At 46.9% G+C, this 16,985-nt stretch overlaps 1 protein-coding gene across 9 annotated transcripts in view; it reads right to left on the bottom strand.

Moving 5' to 3' along the window:
* mtmr4 (myotubularin related protein 4) overlaps positions 1-16,985 on the bottom strand; it is a 93,788-nt gene that overhangs the window by 22,635 nt on the left and 54,168 nt on the right. For 7 of the 9 annotated variants that reach the window (XM_063203561.1, XM_063203563.1, XM_063203560.1 and 4 more), the window contains 5 exons: positions 7,579-7,695; positions 5,154-5,183; positions 4,075-4,157; positions 1,907-2,073; positions 994-1,090 (listed from right to left, as the gene is read on the bottom strand). In XM_063203561.1, coding sequence (XP_063059631.1) covers positions 994-1,090; positions 1,907-2,073; positions 4,075-4,157; positions 5,154-5,183; positions 7,579-7,695 — 494 coding nt within the window. The remainder of the gene's footprint in view (positions 1-993; positions 1,091-1,906; positions 2,074-4,074; positions 4,158-5,153; positions 5,184-7,578; positions 7,696-16,985) is intronic. The other 2 variants (XM_063203564.1, XM_063203567.1) reach the window with 1 other exon arrangement.

Here is a 16,985-nt window from a genome sequence, read left to right as displayed (position 1 = left end):
ACACGCACACACACGCACACACACGCACACACACGCACACACACTGCAGGGGTCTTCCTCTCCAGAGCCAGACCTCCTGCTGATTACATGACAGGGCACACTGGTGTGTGTGTGTGTGTGTGTGTGTGTGTGTGTGTGTGTGTGTGTGTGTGTGTGTGTAGTGTGCATATTTCAGTGTGTTTGCCTGTAATTAAGTGTGTCTCCACCACCTCTACTGTTTCATATCAATGCCACCATTCATAAGGGTCATTAATATACAGTGCGATTTGTGTGTGTGTGTGCGCGCGCGAGGACCTGTGTGTGTGTGTGTGTGTGTGTGTGTGTGTGTGTGTGTGTGTGTGTGTGTGTGTGTGTGTGTGTGTGTGTGTGTGTGTGTGTGCGCGCGCGAGAGAGCTTGTGTTTGTGTTTGTGTGTGTGTGTGTGTGTGTGTGTGTGTGTGTGTTAGAGTACAAGTGTGTATTTGTGTGTGCGCTCCTTTCAAACATTCAATTAAAAGAGAGCGCCTTCCAACACATCCAATTAACAGAAAGAGCTTTTTAAGCAACATACGCCCCTCTCCTCTCCTCTCTCTTCTTTGTTGGCACTGCAGACCGCTAAACTTTGGCTCTCAAACTGGCTCGTATTGTTGCTGTGCAAGCGTTTCGGCCGGCCTCAGCAATACCCGGAGAGAGAGCAGGGTGGCTTTGAAGAGTTGGGAATTGGACGATTGCATCAGCTAAATGGCTGACCTTTACCTTCCGCCGCCTTCTTCACACTCACGAGGAACAAAGCCCTCGCTGGCCAGCTCATGAGAAACTTCTCCATTATTCTCTACGGTCATTACTGTGCAGGTCCAGGCGGAGAGGAGAAGGAAGGAGGAAATCTACAGACACTAGCCTGGTGGTCATATCATTCCCTCAGGCTGCATTGGCATTGCAGCAGTTTGAAACTAAGCAGGAGTTTCCCCGTGAAACAGGGAAAAGTACAAAGCAGTGAGTGTGTTTGATGCCATACTTGTAGTTGCTGTTGATGTCCGATATCCTCCAGGCGTTCTGCATGTCGAAGCCCATCCTGTTCACCTCCACCTCCAGCCTCTGCAGAACATGCTCTCCTGGAGGAGGAAGATCACACAAACAGGAAGACAGCTTTTAGAATTCTGGAAAGCACTAGAACTAGAATAATTCCAAGATGTTCCATTCTGCATTATAATCTATGGAGCTCAATCAGAGATATTGTGGCAACAACAAATTTTGTTGCTAATATTGTTGTTAGATCGTCTCTGGCTCAATGTTCTTAAGATTCTTAGAATGTTCATCTTGTTAACATAAGCGAGAGAGAAAAAGAGAGTGAGTGAGTGAGTGAGTGAGTGAGTGAGTGAGTGAGTGAGTGAGTGAGAGAGAGAGAGAGGGAGAGAGAGAGAGAGAGAGAGAGAGAGAGAGAGAGAGAGAGAGAGAGAGAGAGAGAGAACGTTTTGAAGAGAACGAGTGTGTTTTTGTTAGTGCAAATTATTTTTGTCAAAGCAGTGTTTTGAGCAGCCAGCTCCTGAGAGACATGTAATTTCCTCCTCATTGGTGCCATGATGTAAGAGAGTGAGTGAGCGAATATGTTATTGTGTGCGTTTGTGTAATGGGGCCTTATATAATAATAATAAAATGCACCATAATGCACTAAATGCACCATAGTGCGTCATCAACCAGTGCTCTCCCCCATCCTCCTCCATGACTGAGGTACCCTGAGCATGGTACCGTCCCACCGCACTGCTCCCCATGGGGCGTCACTGAGGGCTGCCCCCTTGCACGGGTGAGGCATAAATGCAATTTCGTTGTGTGCAGTGTTCACTTGTGTGCTGTGGAGTGCTGTGTCACAATGACAATGGGAGTTGGAGTTGGAGTTTCCCAATGGGCTTTCACTTTTCACTATCTGTTACCTGGGCGGCACAGGTGCAGATGCTGGTCCTCGTCGTCGGCACTGCCCCCCAGGCACCAGGCATGGTAGGCCAATGCAAACAGGTCCTCCAGCCGCGATGGATGGGCTATGGCACGGTTCAGGCGCTTCAGCCACTCCTGGCACTGCTTGAAGGTGGAGAAGTGACACCTGAGGGACCGATCATAAGAGGGGATGGAGGGAATTGAGGAGATAAATCCAGTGACACATAACTGACAGGGATTACACTAAGAACAAGATACTAGAACCACATATTCGATTTGGGGCTTAGAGGAAACCACCGGTAGAAATGAAGGGAGAAATGAGCTGGTGGAGGAGATTAATGATAGACATGACACGGGTAAATACAGACAGACATGTTTGTTTTGAATGGACATGACATGGATAAATAAACCCAGACGTGTTTGCTTTTTAATACAGACATTACACAGGTGAATACACACAGACATGTTTGTATCTTGTATGTGGCAGAAATGAAGACAGATCTCCACTTGTGGACATATAAGTACTTTAGCACTTTGTATTTGTAATAGCATTTGTAGACTTTGACACGTCACTTACAGGGGTCACAATAAGTGCAAGATGGAATCACACATTCAATTTAGGGCTTAGAGGAAACCGCTGGTAGCCATGACTATATAATGACTGTTTGACTTACATACTGAGGGAAACATGCCTGCCAAAATAGCTGCCTGTCAGACACTAACCAGCGAGAAACAGCCTATCAGTCAGACACCACATCACTTTATCTCCAAGACACACACAAGCAAACACACACCGGGGCAGACACACGGATTAGCTTTTCTATGAAAAGCCACTGCTGTTTGATAGACAGTGTTCCCTTGAACACCTCTAGCTCTCTCTCTCACACAGACACAGACACAGACACAGACACAGACACAGACACAGACACAGACACACCTGATTAACTTAAATGTTGAGCTGGGGACAACACTATGATTTTCTGCTAAAGCGCAACACTTAATTTACCACAATAACAAGGCAGGCCTATGAGTCAATGGCATCAGATCTCCACTGCCACTGGTCTTGCTGAAATGGCTTCTGTGCACAGTAGAGTAGACAGGCCCACGTCATCTCTGCACTGCCTCCTCCTCTGGACCAATAGACTTCAGTCAAGGGCCTGATCTCATATTCTCTCTTTCACGCTCTCACTCTCTCCCGCTTTGAATTCCCCTGCTTTTCTCTCCTCTCTCTCTGTTTCTCTTGCTTACTTCTATTTACTCTCTCTCTCTCTCTCTCTCTCTCTCTCCCTCTCTTTCCATCTCTCTCTCTCTCTCTCTCTCTCTCTCTCTCTCTCTCTCTCTCTCTCTCTCTCGTTCTCTCTCTCTCTCTCTCTCTCTCTCTCTCTCTCTCTCTCTCTCTCTCTCTCTCTCTCTCTCTCTCTCTCTCTCTGACTACAATGGTGCCTTTTAGCACTGAGTGGAAAAGTGGCAGTCTTTCAGGGGTGTTGTCATCATAGGCTGCTGCTATAGCGCTGCAAGGGGCTGCAGTACTACAGGTTACAGGACTTGAACAGCAGCAGCAGCGTTAGTAGAAGCCAGGGACACTGACATTTTTGTCAGGCCCGAAACAGAGTCATCTCAAAAGGAAACCCCTTCAATACCAAGGACTCAATTCTGCCCCCCCCCGCTCTCTCCCTGGGCCCCGGACATCTGACCCCTTTGTCTTTCCCTGCCAGCTTCCTTGGCAGTAGCCATGGAGAGGGTCTCTCAGCATATGAAAGCAGAGCGAATGAGCGGCGGCATATTCAGAGTGCGAATCAATGTGGGCAGATATAAACGCCTTTTATGAAGAGTGAGGGACCCGTCTGTGGTGGCTGGTGGGAACATTCATTGCAGCTCGTTAATTGAAAGGCTCGTCAAGGGTAGAGGGGGGGCTGTGAGGTAGTGGCAGAAGCAGTGAGAGACCGTGTGCATGTGCGAGTGCCTGTGAGGGAGAGAGTGTGTGCATGTTTGTGCACATGTATGTCTGTCTGTCTGTCAGAATTCGCCACAGTGAGTGCTGGATTGAGTGGCAGACAGAAAAACAAGCAAGAGTTGAGAGCATATTGAGTCTCTGTGTGTGTGTGTGTGTGTGTGTGTGTGTGTGTGTGTGTGTGTGTGTGTGTGTGTGTGTGTGTGTGTGTGTTACCTGACAACTTTGGAGTCTTTGCAGATGATGTGGAGCTGGAACATGTCCCTACTCTCCACACTCTCGATCAGCCGCAGAGGCACCTGAAGAGAGACACACAAACAAACAAACAGGATGAACAAACAAACACAGAGGACAAAATGGCCACTGGCACAGACACACCATACAGTACTTGGTACTCCACGGACAGTAGTACACTTGATAAACAAGTAGGTCATTAGCATAGCAGTCCGAGCACAAAACACATCTCCATTAACCACACAGAGACTCTACATTTAGTACTTAGTACTGACATTTCTAAACGGACATACAGTAAACATACAGTAGAAGTGCCAGCAGCTGAAAACAGTCAGTGTCTTGCATGTCAATCCAATGGGGGGTTAGGAGGCTAATGTGATACTATGCAGTACAGTTACACAGGGCCAGGCCATAGCATTAGAGGGGACAACTGTAATGGAAGAGGCTGCTACTGTGCGCACAAAAAACACACCTACACGTACACATGTACACACGTGTACACACGTGTACACACGTGTACACACGTGTACACACGTGTACACACACACACACACACACACACACACACACACACACACACACACACACACACACACACACACACACACACACACACACACACACACACACACACACACACACACACACACACACAAACACACAAACCAATCGCACTCACACGCACTTGCGTGCACACTTTTGCAATGCAGGCCACTCTTTTCTTGTAAGAACAAACTGCTAATATACATTTGCAAACCACACACATTTCAAAAGGCCTCAAAATCCAAACTCGCGCCCCTTGCTTCCCCATTTCCCCAGAACTGCCAGCAAATGTCATTTCCAAGGAGGCTACAGCCCAGTGCAGACGAACTAAAGTACAGTGCAAACTCCCTACTAGGTCAAGCAAGGAAGGGGTCTAACGTGCCATTGTGATCAGAGAGGCAGTGTGGCGAGGTTGCCCTTTAATCACAAAGCTTTTAGAGAGGAAAGGCGGATGTGATTATGAGGGGAGGGATGAGGGAAATTTTGGATGGGGAGGTGGGGTTGTGCAGAGTACTCACAGAGATCTCATTGTCCACACCAGGGTATGTCTACAACCACACAAGGCACCAGGGACACACACAGAGAGAAGAGAGAGAGAGAGAGAGAGAGAGAGAGAGAGAGAGAGAGAGAGAGAGAGAGAGAGAGAGAGAGAGAGAGAGAGAGAGAGAGAGAGAGAGAGATGGGGAGCAAGGGAGGGAGAGAGGTGGGGGTGGGGGTGGGAGTGAAGACAGACGGGAAAAGAGAGAGGAAGGGGAAATGTAGCGATGACTCGGCAGAACAGAACAGAACAAAAAAAGTGTAGAAAAAGGGGGACAAGTGAAAAGAAAAGACAAAGAGTGCACTCTGAGCAGAAGTTAAAAACAGGAGTGATGATGTGAAGTGAAATAAAGACAGCAGCCCAGTGGATGTGAAACATAATGCGCAACGGAACAGAAGAACGAGAGGAAAGAAATGCAGATTGTAATAAGGACAGAGGTCGGTCGTGGTGAAATGGAAGACAATGGAATGGTAGTAGGCTTACATACACCGTGCATACTGGGGCTTTAATCCACACACAGTTATTCTAACAGAAATGCACGCACGCACGCACGCACGCACGCACGCACGCACGCACGCACGCACGCACGCACGCACACACACACACACACGTTCAGTTCAGTTGACTGCCTGGTCCGCTCTGTCCATGTTGCTGCTATGGGGTGATAGAGAGTCACATGGTGTGTGTGTGTGTGTGTGTGTGTGTGTGTGTGTGTGTGTGTGTGTGTGTGTGTGTGTGTGTGTGTGTGTGTGTGTGTGTGTGGTTGAGCTGAGGGCAGTGCAGCTCGGAGCCTTGATGTCCTCAGTGACCAAATGCGGGCACATAATGCACCCCCGCCCCCCAACATGCAGCAGTGCCACACTGAGTGCCCGGGCCGCCTGCATTGCCCTGGCGAGTCTGACTGCAGACAGAGTTATCAGGAGCCGTCACAGGGTATATTTAGCCCAGATGCTTTACCACCAGTGTGTTTAATGTGTGTGGAGCACTGAAATAAGCTGCATACATTTCCTACTCAACAACCTACACATAATCTTCATTTGCATTAATACACAAAGAATTTACAATGTGGTATACATTGCCTATTTGCATTCAAATCCAAATTTGAATTAAAAATGCTGTGAGTAAGGTAATTCGAGTGAGGTACGTGGGGAGTCATGAGGCTATATAATCAATCTCTCCCTTGCTTATTTAAATGATATCCATATTATGCATGGACTCTGACAATGCTTCAGACAAATGGGCCTATAACTCCCCTAATGTAACCTCCCCACCCACCTCTTTCATTGCCAAACACAGAGCTCTCGATCCCTGGGTGAGAAATGAAAAACCCTGCCAAAAACTAAATCCATCAAAACGGGTAGACCATCTTAGTCAGTGAAGCCACCTGTGTTGGAAGCAAAACACAATGGGGTGTTTCAACTTCCTGAATACAGCATGAGAAAACACCTCTGCTTACAGACAACATCTCTGAGTAGAGCAGGGAAACACACAAAAGACTCGGTTCGAGAGTAGTCACAAGGTACAGAGCGGTATGTTTGACAATGGCCATGAGCAGGGCTTAAAATTTAACACCAGACAACCGGCCAGATGCAGCTAGAAAAGTTTGTCTGGTAGAAAAGACCGACTTTACTAGCCACTTTGACCCATTAGTGAGTATGTGTTTGGATAGTAAGATTAACATCTACTGCTCATTTTGGTAAGTGATTGAAAAAGTTAATTTAGGTCATGAGGTGTGGAGCAGTATTATTTGAGAGATGCCGAGTACCAACACCCCTGGCCAGTGCTCATCTGAGCCTGGTGTGTGTTACTGGGTGGGTGGGCTGGAGGTATGACAAGGTGGTGGGCAGCTTTGCTTGAATGACGCACATCACACTGCCAGTGAGAGCCACTTCTACGCTACTATATCCTGTCCAGAAGGGCCGGATGTGTGTGGGGGGAGACCCACATGTTTGACCCTGCCCTGGTGGTTAGATTAAGCCAAGCAGACTCCCTGGCTCCTGCAGAGGAACCTATCGAACCCCACACAGTTACAGAACAGGCTGCTAAGAACAAACTTAAAACGGCATAATAGGCTTATAGAATTAAGACGTGAATTATGAAATTTGAAGGCCATGTGCTGAAAACGATTCTAACCTGCACCATTGAGCTAACATAGCCATGTTCATGAGTTCACCAAAAGGTAAACAAGGGTTTCTAGGGAGGACTTTCTTGGCTGTGATGCTATTACGATAACTTAAACATGAACACTGTACAGAACCAGCCTGGAAGGCAACATTAGGTGGTGGTAGTCAGGAACACGGTGGAGCTTGTCTGTCCTTGTCCATGGTTGGTCTGTGGGTGGAGGTGGAGGAGGGAAAGAGAAAGAGAAACAACATGTGTTGGATGAGAGCCTTGAGCTTACTCACATTGATAATAGAGTCTTTGAACTTGATGTGGAGTCTGTAGTTGGACATGGCGATGATGGCGTCATCAGCGCGGCCCAGAAACTCCACTGCCTCCCCCTGAAGGACTGGGAAGGGAACCTGTGGACAAACACAGACACAAACAGAGTCACATTTAAATATCAGGGATTCCTACTACAGCACTTCACATTTAAGGCAGCCACCATGACAACCACTTACCACCTTGACTAGATTCCTAGAAAACATAATGATTTTGTATTAGGAATGCAATTTCTAAAATTGCTGTACCAAGCAATGTATACCAGTAAGATATTCATATCAGGAGGTTTTCATACCATATTTGATAAGAAACTGCACAACAAGGCATTTTAACGATAGCATTTTGACGATAGTCACCATTTCCAACAATGATAGCCGCATGTTTCTGACACTGGCTTACCATCACCTTGACTAGCAAATGTTCTGCGGGAAAACACAAGCCTGGAGCAGGCTTCACTCTTGTGTATCCAATCGTGAGGGTGCTGGCCCGAATGGTAGACTCACATGTCCATAGAGAGGCTCCTAGCATAAACTACCTTTCGGCATTTATAAAAAAGACACTTTATGCAAGGAGCAGCCGCTTTTTGAAAATTTTAACCACACACACAGAGCCATCTGAGGAATAGATACACACACAGAGAGCCATCAAAGAAAATGCAATGCAAACCCGCACCGAAACGCACCTAAATAGACACACAGAGTCCAACCGGAGAAAATGAACACGAGCACGAACGAGACATGGTAATGGAAACATTATGGCATGGTTAACATAATAAGGCTACTGTTAAGCAGAATAAAAAAGAAACACACTCGAGTCCAGAGCATGTGAATGCAGTGCTCGCTGTTGCAACAGCACTCAATAGCGGTGTTGGGCCAGTGTTGCTGTGCCCTGAAGGGAGGGGGAACAGTGCCCAATGCTTCTGGGTTTTAAAAGCTCCCCTGGTCCCAATTTGCAGACGTGCTCTATAACCTTGCCAGTGGGGTGAGAGAGGTTTGCCACCTGGTGCCCCCAGGCTGTGTGGGCATGGCTGGCAGGAGACTGGCAAGGCAAGGGGGGTGCCGCAGTGGGTGGGCAGAGGGCACCAAGGGTAAAAGCAAACACAAAGGCACACACAAGCATATAAACACAGACACAGACACACAGAGACAGCACACACAAACACACAGACACGCACACACATGGTCTAAGAATGAGGCTGGTTTATACTTGTCCAAAAACCACCCACCCACTGTCCCACTCCTCCTTTCTCCTTGTGTTTTTGCACGCCAGACCTGTCAATTAAAATGTTAAAGCAACGCAGAACCTTACAAATGGGGGCAGACACACTGGACGCCAAAGGTTCCCTAACAGCCAAATGAGAAAATTCCTCCACTGAGAGAGAGAGAGCGAGAGAGAGAGAAAGAGAGAGAGAGATGGGCAGAAAGGGAAGCCATTAACCCCAGCCATCTCCCCTCATGTTGGAGGAGGAGGCGAGCCGGACGGGAGGAGAGCGACAGCTTCATCATTGGCTAATCATAGGGCCGGAGCAGAAGGAACACTCCACTCACATGCCAAGACTGAGGCGCCAGGGCAGAACACAAGGCCACATTTATGGCCCATCTCTGCCTGTTACTCTGGAGCAGGGAGTTGCTCCATTTAGGGGGGCAAAAACACACGATTGAGGTTGTGTACAGTAGGATATTTAGGGAGGCCGTTTATGGTCTATTGACTGCATTGACTTTTCAACCCACCTGGTTGAGGCACATTTCTAATTTTAGGCAACATAAAGATTAATTTATTAGAGTTACAAATATTATGGCTATAATCCTAGACACATTTTCACAATGATGAAAAAGTGATTTGCATTTCATTTGCCAAGTGCAATATTTTTTTGACCCAAGATACCCATTTAGTTTTATCATGCGTATACTTTGGTTGCCACTTGTGGGTTTACTACCCACAAGCAAAATATTTAGCTCTGACAAAGCAAACCATGTCGTTTGTTTTCCAACTGTTCAAAAATGGATACAGATAAGATAACATTATACTATTCAGATTGATGCTGCTGATGTTACTCATGCAAAGGATAAATCGTTTATCTTGGTAGCCATTTGTGATTCCATAATAGCCGTCTTGAGGCAGTTAACTCAAAACACTGACCTGAACCAAAAAGGCTAACTTTGGCTGTCATAATGTCCTCCGTTAAGTAAAAAAAGAAAGGAAGTAGCAGTCTTTACTTTTCGATCAGAAATTCTATTGGCTCACAGCAAACCCAAACAACCCTGGACACATAGTACTGACGCCCCACTCAGAGCCAGGCTGAGAGAATGGGTGTGGAGATGATGGTGACACGATAAGCTTTAATGAGACCGTTTGAAACCCTCCATTAACTTTGCTCTCCTACAGCGGCACCTTTTCTGGGTTGATGCCAACAAGGTGTGTGTGTGTGTGTGTGTGTGTGTGTGTGTGTGTGTGTGTGTCTGTGTCTGTGTGTGTGTCTGTGTGTGTGTCTGTGTGTGTGTCTGTGTGTGTGTCTGTGTGTGTGTGTGTGTGTGTGTGTGTGTGTCTGTGTCTGTGTCTGTGTCTGTGTCTGTGTCTGTGTCTGTGTCTGTGTGTGTGTGTGTGTGTGTGTCTATGAATCCGAGGGGTGGTGAAATTAAGATAATTAGCTCTGATTGCTGCAAGAGCCAAAACATTTTTTGTAATCTCATTTACAAATATTAAAAACAACAGATCAACTCCGCAGTTGGAGCATGGAGCTGGTACACTGACAGGAGTAAACAGACACAGGAGCGAGGGAGGTGTGTGTGTCTGCGTTTGTTTACTTTCAACAAATAATCTAGAAAACATTTAGCGGCACGACAGGGGGTGAGCACATAGCGTTTCTGTTGATGTGGACAGACGCAAATCGCGCATGACCACAAATAGGCTTCTGGCAATTAGAATGTGTAACGACGAGTCATGTTTTGCTTTCTGTGAGGACGGTGTCCATTTGTGATCCATTTTCATTGCTCTCTGCCTGCAATTGCCCTTGAGGGAGTTAATATGCAGGGTACGCCATCGGCCTACCCAGAAGCCATCAAACAACATGGTTCCGCATCACCCATGAGAAATGAGCACTACTCACAACTCAGCCCCTATTAGCATTAAATCTCTCGATTACCCGCCTGAGTTTCATGACGTTTGGGAGCCTCTAACTGCAATTTATGACGAGGCAAGTCTGCCTCCTGCGCAGTGTGTCCCGACAACCCGAGCCACGTCATGTACACGAGACAAGTTTATGGGCTGCGACGCTGTACAGCGGCAGTGTGTGGTAGCTAATGACGCAAGGCACGAAGCTGCATCATCAGTCTCTCCAAGCAACATCCTTTTCTTGAGTAACAAAACAGGAAGGAGGGGAAAAATAAAAACATAAGAAATGGTGTCCTATGTTAGTAAGGTTGCCAATAGTGAGCTGTTGATGGGTGCTGGAGTGACGCTCAAGGCTGTTTCCCCCCCAGAGACAGACAGACAGACGAGGCAAGATGATGAAGTGAAAGGACTAAGCTCATGGCAACCGCACACCTGGAGGATACATAGAAAGGCAGACAGACAGGCAGACAGACACACACCTATGCACAGCATCTGACTGACAGGGAGCACAAACACTCATCCAAACTATTAGAGGCACAGTAGGAGGCACACAAGCGTCCTAACTCCCAAACAGGAGACAGAAAAAAACATCAACTTAATATTCTATAACCCTGTAATCCTAATGTCCCACTCCTCACTTTTGACAGAGGGAAAGTGGGGGAAAAGATTGCAAAAACAATCCCTACAACATCTGTGATGCTACACAGATACATGTGAACTTAGCCAGCCCAGTGACCACGATAGAGCAGGGAGGAAGACACGTGCATCAGCACAGATGGAAAAATGAGAAAAGCCAAAGGAGTTTCGGAAACTTAAGGAAGGAATGAGGAAAAAGGCATCATGATGTAGGCGGCTGCCCACTGGTCATCCCCCCATTAGTGCAGCTGGTGCCAGTCGAAACCAACAGCCTCGTCTCGATTTAACAGAAGAAATATGAGAAGCGTGGGCTGTATGTGTGTGTGTGTGTGTGTGTGTGTGTGTGTGTGTGTGTGTCTCTCTCCATGAGGGGTCCAGAGAGCCGTTTCTTTTCTGATCGATAAAGCCCCAACCCAGCGATGCCAAACTCCGCCAACGCAGTATAGCTCTCCCCCTCGACCCAACCCAACCCAGCAACAGCCACCTAAGCCAAATAATGCTCACGACTCCTTAGCCTCCATTTTGGGATTAAACACTCTGATTTTATTAGCGTCATCATCATCATCATCTCCATGACTCAGCCCCCGGCAGTGTGCCAGAGAGAAAGAGAAAGGAAGACAGAAAAAAGAGGACACAGAAGTAAACCTAACAGAAGAGAGAGAAAGTAAAAAACTGCATCAAGAGGATTAAAAATTGGACGGCCCTGCCGTCTCGCCCATCTTCCCTGCTGCTCATCCGTCACAGAAGCTTCCACTTTTGCCCATTACTGACTGTACTTGTGTGTACAATGCATCCATCTGTGTGTCTGTGTCTGTGTGTCTGTGTCTGTGTGTGTGTGTCTGTGTGTCTGTGTGTGTGTCTGTGTGTGTGTCTGTGTGTGTGTCTGTGTGTGTGTCTGTGTGTGTGTCTGTGTGTGTGTCTGTGTGTGTGTCTGTGTGTGTGTCTGTGTGTGTGTCTGTGTGTGTGTGTGTGTGTGCGCGCGCGCACATCTGTGTGGAAGCCTGAGAGATGATTATTTTAAAACAGCAAGCTTGAGCACATGGCGTACAGCAGCAGACAGAGACACTGCAGTGGACCTCCTGGCCTCCAATACACTCCCACACGCCACTTGATCAACGACATCACATCCTGTCACCTATCACCCCCCTGTCTCCCGGGAGACGCGGAGGAGGTCAGACGTGGCTGTGCTATGACCTCCAGTTCTTCACTAGGCGGGGGAGAAGGTGAACGAGGGAGCAAAACAAACAATAAATACAGTTAAGTCCCTCTTCCCCTAGAATTCATTCACATAGGACATCCGCCGGACGTAGACATATTAAAAAATCATTTCAGAGTAAAAAATTTTTTAGAGGATATGACCGCTTCCTGAGAGAGGAAGATGAGAGCATGACTCATAAGCCACACCATGATAATGCAAAGAAAAAACGAAACAAAAACAAAACAAAAACAAAAACAGACCACAACAGAGAAGCCCAAAAAACGTGTGTGACCCTCGTCCACAAAGAGAAGTCAGGGAGTTCATCATGTAGAGAGAAAAAATGTCACCCATAAGCAACAGTCGACAAAACTGTAGAGTCTGCTTTTTCTGCAAGATTTTTGTGGAGACACGCATGTCCTTCAGGGACAAAACACCTACACGGCCCTTGAAGACTGCTGAGCAGAACGCAAGAAATGACTCCAAGCCTGAAATTACCAAATGCTTCAAAATGATCATGATAATGACTATGTACAATGCCACGATGATCGTGATCTTCAAGCAAATGTAAGACGTAGCCTTCTGCCACCGCAGCCGATTCCAGACAGGCACTACGCCTTAACTTACAGCCTTTGTCATCAGCGCTGTAGATTGCAGTCGATATACTGAAGACACAACCACACTCCTGTGCTGTGTGTTGTTAGCTTGGACAGGATGAGACGAAAGGAGGCATGGAGAAGTAGGGGTGCAGTGTTTTCTTTGTCTGGGCTCCAAAAGCTGGCAAGAGGGCTGAGGCAAGGCCGAGCCCATTTATCCCGTAATGTAGGTTGGCTTGGACAGATGAAGGTAGAGGAGGAGAAAGGGGTGCAGAGTTGGCCATGTCTGCCACCAAAAAACAGCTGATAAGATGCCCTGGTTGGGTTGATCAGTCAACATCCATCCGGGGCTGTGTGTTGTTGGTTTGAACAGGAGGATGTGAGGGGGGTTGTGGGAAGGGGTGCAATGTTGTCTGTGTTTGGCCTCCACCTGTTGGCAAGAGGCTTGATGCTGGGGAGGTGTTGGGCTGGGCTGAGATATCCTGTGATGTGTGTTATTAGCTTGGAGAGGGTGAAGATAGAGGAGAAGAAAGGGGCAGCAGTGACAGCAGTAGGGGGGCAGTGTTATGTGTTACTGGCCTCCAAATGAAGGTAAGAGGCTCTGGCTTGGTACTAATGCTGGGTCGATTTGAGTCGATAGGGTTGGAGGCAGGGGGTTGGACGAGCAGCAGTGTTGTCTGAACCTGGCCTCCAACTTGGTGCTGATGCTGGGCAGGGTTGGACAGATAACCTGGTGCTGATATGGAAAGGGGCGGAGGAGCAACAGTGTTGTCTGTGCCTGGGCACTGACGGAAGGTAAGAGGGTCTGGTGCTGTTTCGAGCCCTGACATACTGTGATGTTTGGACAGAATAAAGGTAGTGGAGGAGAAAGGACAGGTCGAGAATCAGTTTGGGTGACGGACCATTAGGGGAGCAGTGTTGTTTGTGACTAGTGTCCAACTGAAGGCTTGGGAGTCTGGGCTGGTGCTGGGTTGGACTGAGGCCAGATAACCTGGAGCTGGGTTGGAAGAACAACATTGTGTAGTAGCAGCAGTGTTCGTCTGTGCCTGGCTGCCGACTGAAGGTAAGAGGGTCTGGGCTGGGCTGAGCCCAGATAACCTGGCCTGCAGAGATCGTCTGGGGAGACGTGCTGTGTTCTGCAGAACGTGTCTGATGAGGCATGCTGGGTTCTGCTTGTGTTTCTTTTCTCGGCTCCGCTGGCTAGGGCCAGAGAGCCGGAGGATAATATGGTTGTTTTCTCCTCTCTGTACCCTCCACCTGCTGTGTGCAATAACAATGGATGACATTACAGCAGCGGTGGCACAAATACAGGGAGGAACCAACACACAAATAGAAGAGAAGAGAGTGGGGAAAAACATAGCAAAAGAAAAAGAGATGGTAAAGCAGATCACGGAAGACTGAAAGGAATGCTGAAAGCATAAAATAAAGAGTGCCAAAATGATGGAGTGAAGAGCTTGAAAGAAAGAATTAAAAACAAAGAAAAAAAAGGAAAAACTAGTCTTGACAAGTTTGACAAGATGATCTTCGCCAGACTGAAGGCCCATGGGCAGGAGAGAAGAGACATGACTCAGACACTGAGAGGAGAAGCTCTCCTCTGGGCGCTAATGTACCAACACACCAAATGCAAACAGAGCTTAGAGTACTATGTTTGGGTAGCTAAGTGCACTTCTACAGCCCCAACCCACTTTAGGCCTACATTCACATAGACATTGCAAATAAAATGTCTTCAGTATGTTTTATATAGGCTCCGTGATGTTTGACAACGGTATAGACTACAGAGACTAAAACAAGTGTCCTGCTCGGCAAAAGTGGCCAAGCCCAAACACACAGAAGCATCCTACGCGTCCCTCTCGATAGATAACTCTGGAGAAGAAAAACACATCACATACTTGGGCTATTGGAATGGATGTTTTGGGAACCTGCAGCACAAGTGGCTCTTAAAAACACACACACACACAGGCACACACAGAGGCACACACACACACAGGCACAGGCACATAAGCTTACTGGTACTGCAGCCCAGGCATTGGGGATTCCAATGGGGAAAGCAGGAGTGGGCTAGCTGAGTACGAGGGCTGCTAAATGTATCCAGAGAATAAATACATAAACTGTGGAAGGAGCTTCTGGTGGTTGCAATGGTTGGTTTGGTATGAGTATTAAAAAAGACAAATATTCAGAATCTTTAACTTCTTTCAAAAAAGACAAGTATTCATCAATTTGATAGACGCCACAGTTCACCTGTCATTAGTGATGCAGCACGGCGCATTCACCCACACCTTTGGGATGCAGGTAATTTTTCAGAGCAACTAGAGATTATGCATTAGGACAATTTCCATGTCCTAGTTTCCAGCCTTCCTTTAATGAGGCACCCGAAGCACTGAACGTGTGCACACACACATTTTATGAGAGCCCAATGAATACACACAAACACACACACACACACGCACACACGCACACACGCACACGCAGTAATGGCTGTCATGAGAAACTAGCAGCATACCCAATAAGAATCCTGCTTTTTCAACAACAACAAAAAAAGGACACTGAAGAAGGCACAAGCCAAAACAGTGTGAAATAAAAGAACACTTTATGCAAGGTGCGGCCTTGCAACCGAATGAAACATTTGGGCCAACACAAGTATTTAAGAGTGAAGCCTGCTCCAAAATCCAGCTGAAAAACTGACCAATAAGAATCCTCCCACTAGTTTCCATTTGAGAATTCGTCACAGCAGAGCACACCACCACACCACACGAACAGAGCAGACCCGCAAATTTATCAGTCCAGACAAACACACCAATACCAAGTACCAATCTATGAGCCAACCTGCTGCATTCGCAGGCCACTAAAGCCCAGATCAACAACCAGGTGCAAAATCCTGATAAGTAAACAACCGAGGTGGATGTGTTGACAGTAGAGGGGTTGCATAGCAGTCTGTTGGTGGAGCATGATAATATCGTAATGTTGTCTCAGTGATTGGTCTGGATCTTCAGACACATCAACAAAGACTTGAGTGTGGTAATCTTCAAGAGCCTCAGTCTACATCTTTGCTTTGACTTTAGTAAACATTGTGAGCAGACAAGCAAATGTCATTGTAAAAGCAGAAGGCCTTATTTTAACAGGGAAGTTATGAGCCTTGTGTCCTTTGGAGATAACGCTGTTGTAAACACTGTTTTGTGACCGTGACCTTCTGTCTGTCTGTGGTCGACTAACAAGAGCAGAAATTATCAACACTTTAGCACAATAAGGTTTTGCTGCTTTTAAACAGGTTCACAATCACAAACTGTTAAACCTTTAGGTCTGCGTAAAGCATCCAGGTAGGTTGTACGACGTTCAAAACCACTTCAGGAAAACAATAATAACATCAAAACAAAAACATTAAATCATAACAAAACAACAGCAAATGGAAGAGCAGCTGCTTTAATAACGTGAAAAAAAATCACACACAAAAAACGGTATCAAACAGCAGCGCCATTCAATTTCTGGAGGCTGAATGCTGATGTTGAAGCAGCAATCAGATCGTTATTCACCAGAGGGCTGGGAGACAGATAAAGGCTTTTTGGAGCTTCCCTTTCCGCCGCTTCTCAAATCTCTTCTTAATAGCACGCCAAGACAGTAGTACCAGGCACGGCGGCTACACGCCCAAATACACCCTACTCAAGAAGCAACACAACGTTTTTTAATTATATTTTTTCCCCCTAACTTTCTTTTTTTTTTTGCTGCGCCGTTTGTAGTTGAATTGTTGTTTTATCTCTTTTATTCACAGCATGTCCTACTGTAAATTAGGGGCTAAAGAGATGATAGCAGCTGTCCCTCTTTTCAATGGTGTCCGCCC

The sequence above is a fragment of the Engraulis encrasicolus genome, chromosome 7 (assembly GCF_034702125.1).
Source record: "Engraulis encrasicolus isolate BLACKSEA-1 chromosome 7, IST_EnEncr_1.0, whole genome shotgun sequence".
NCBI lineage: Eukaryota > Metazoa > Chordata > Actinopteri > Clupeiformes > Engraulidae > Engraulis > Engraulis encrasicolus.
Note: the sequence above shows the minus strand (reverse complement) of the source record. Positions and strands in the feature narration are given on the sequence as shown.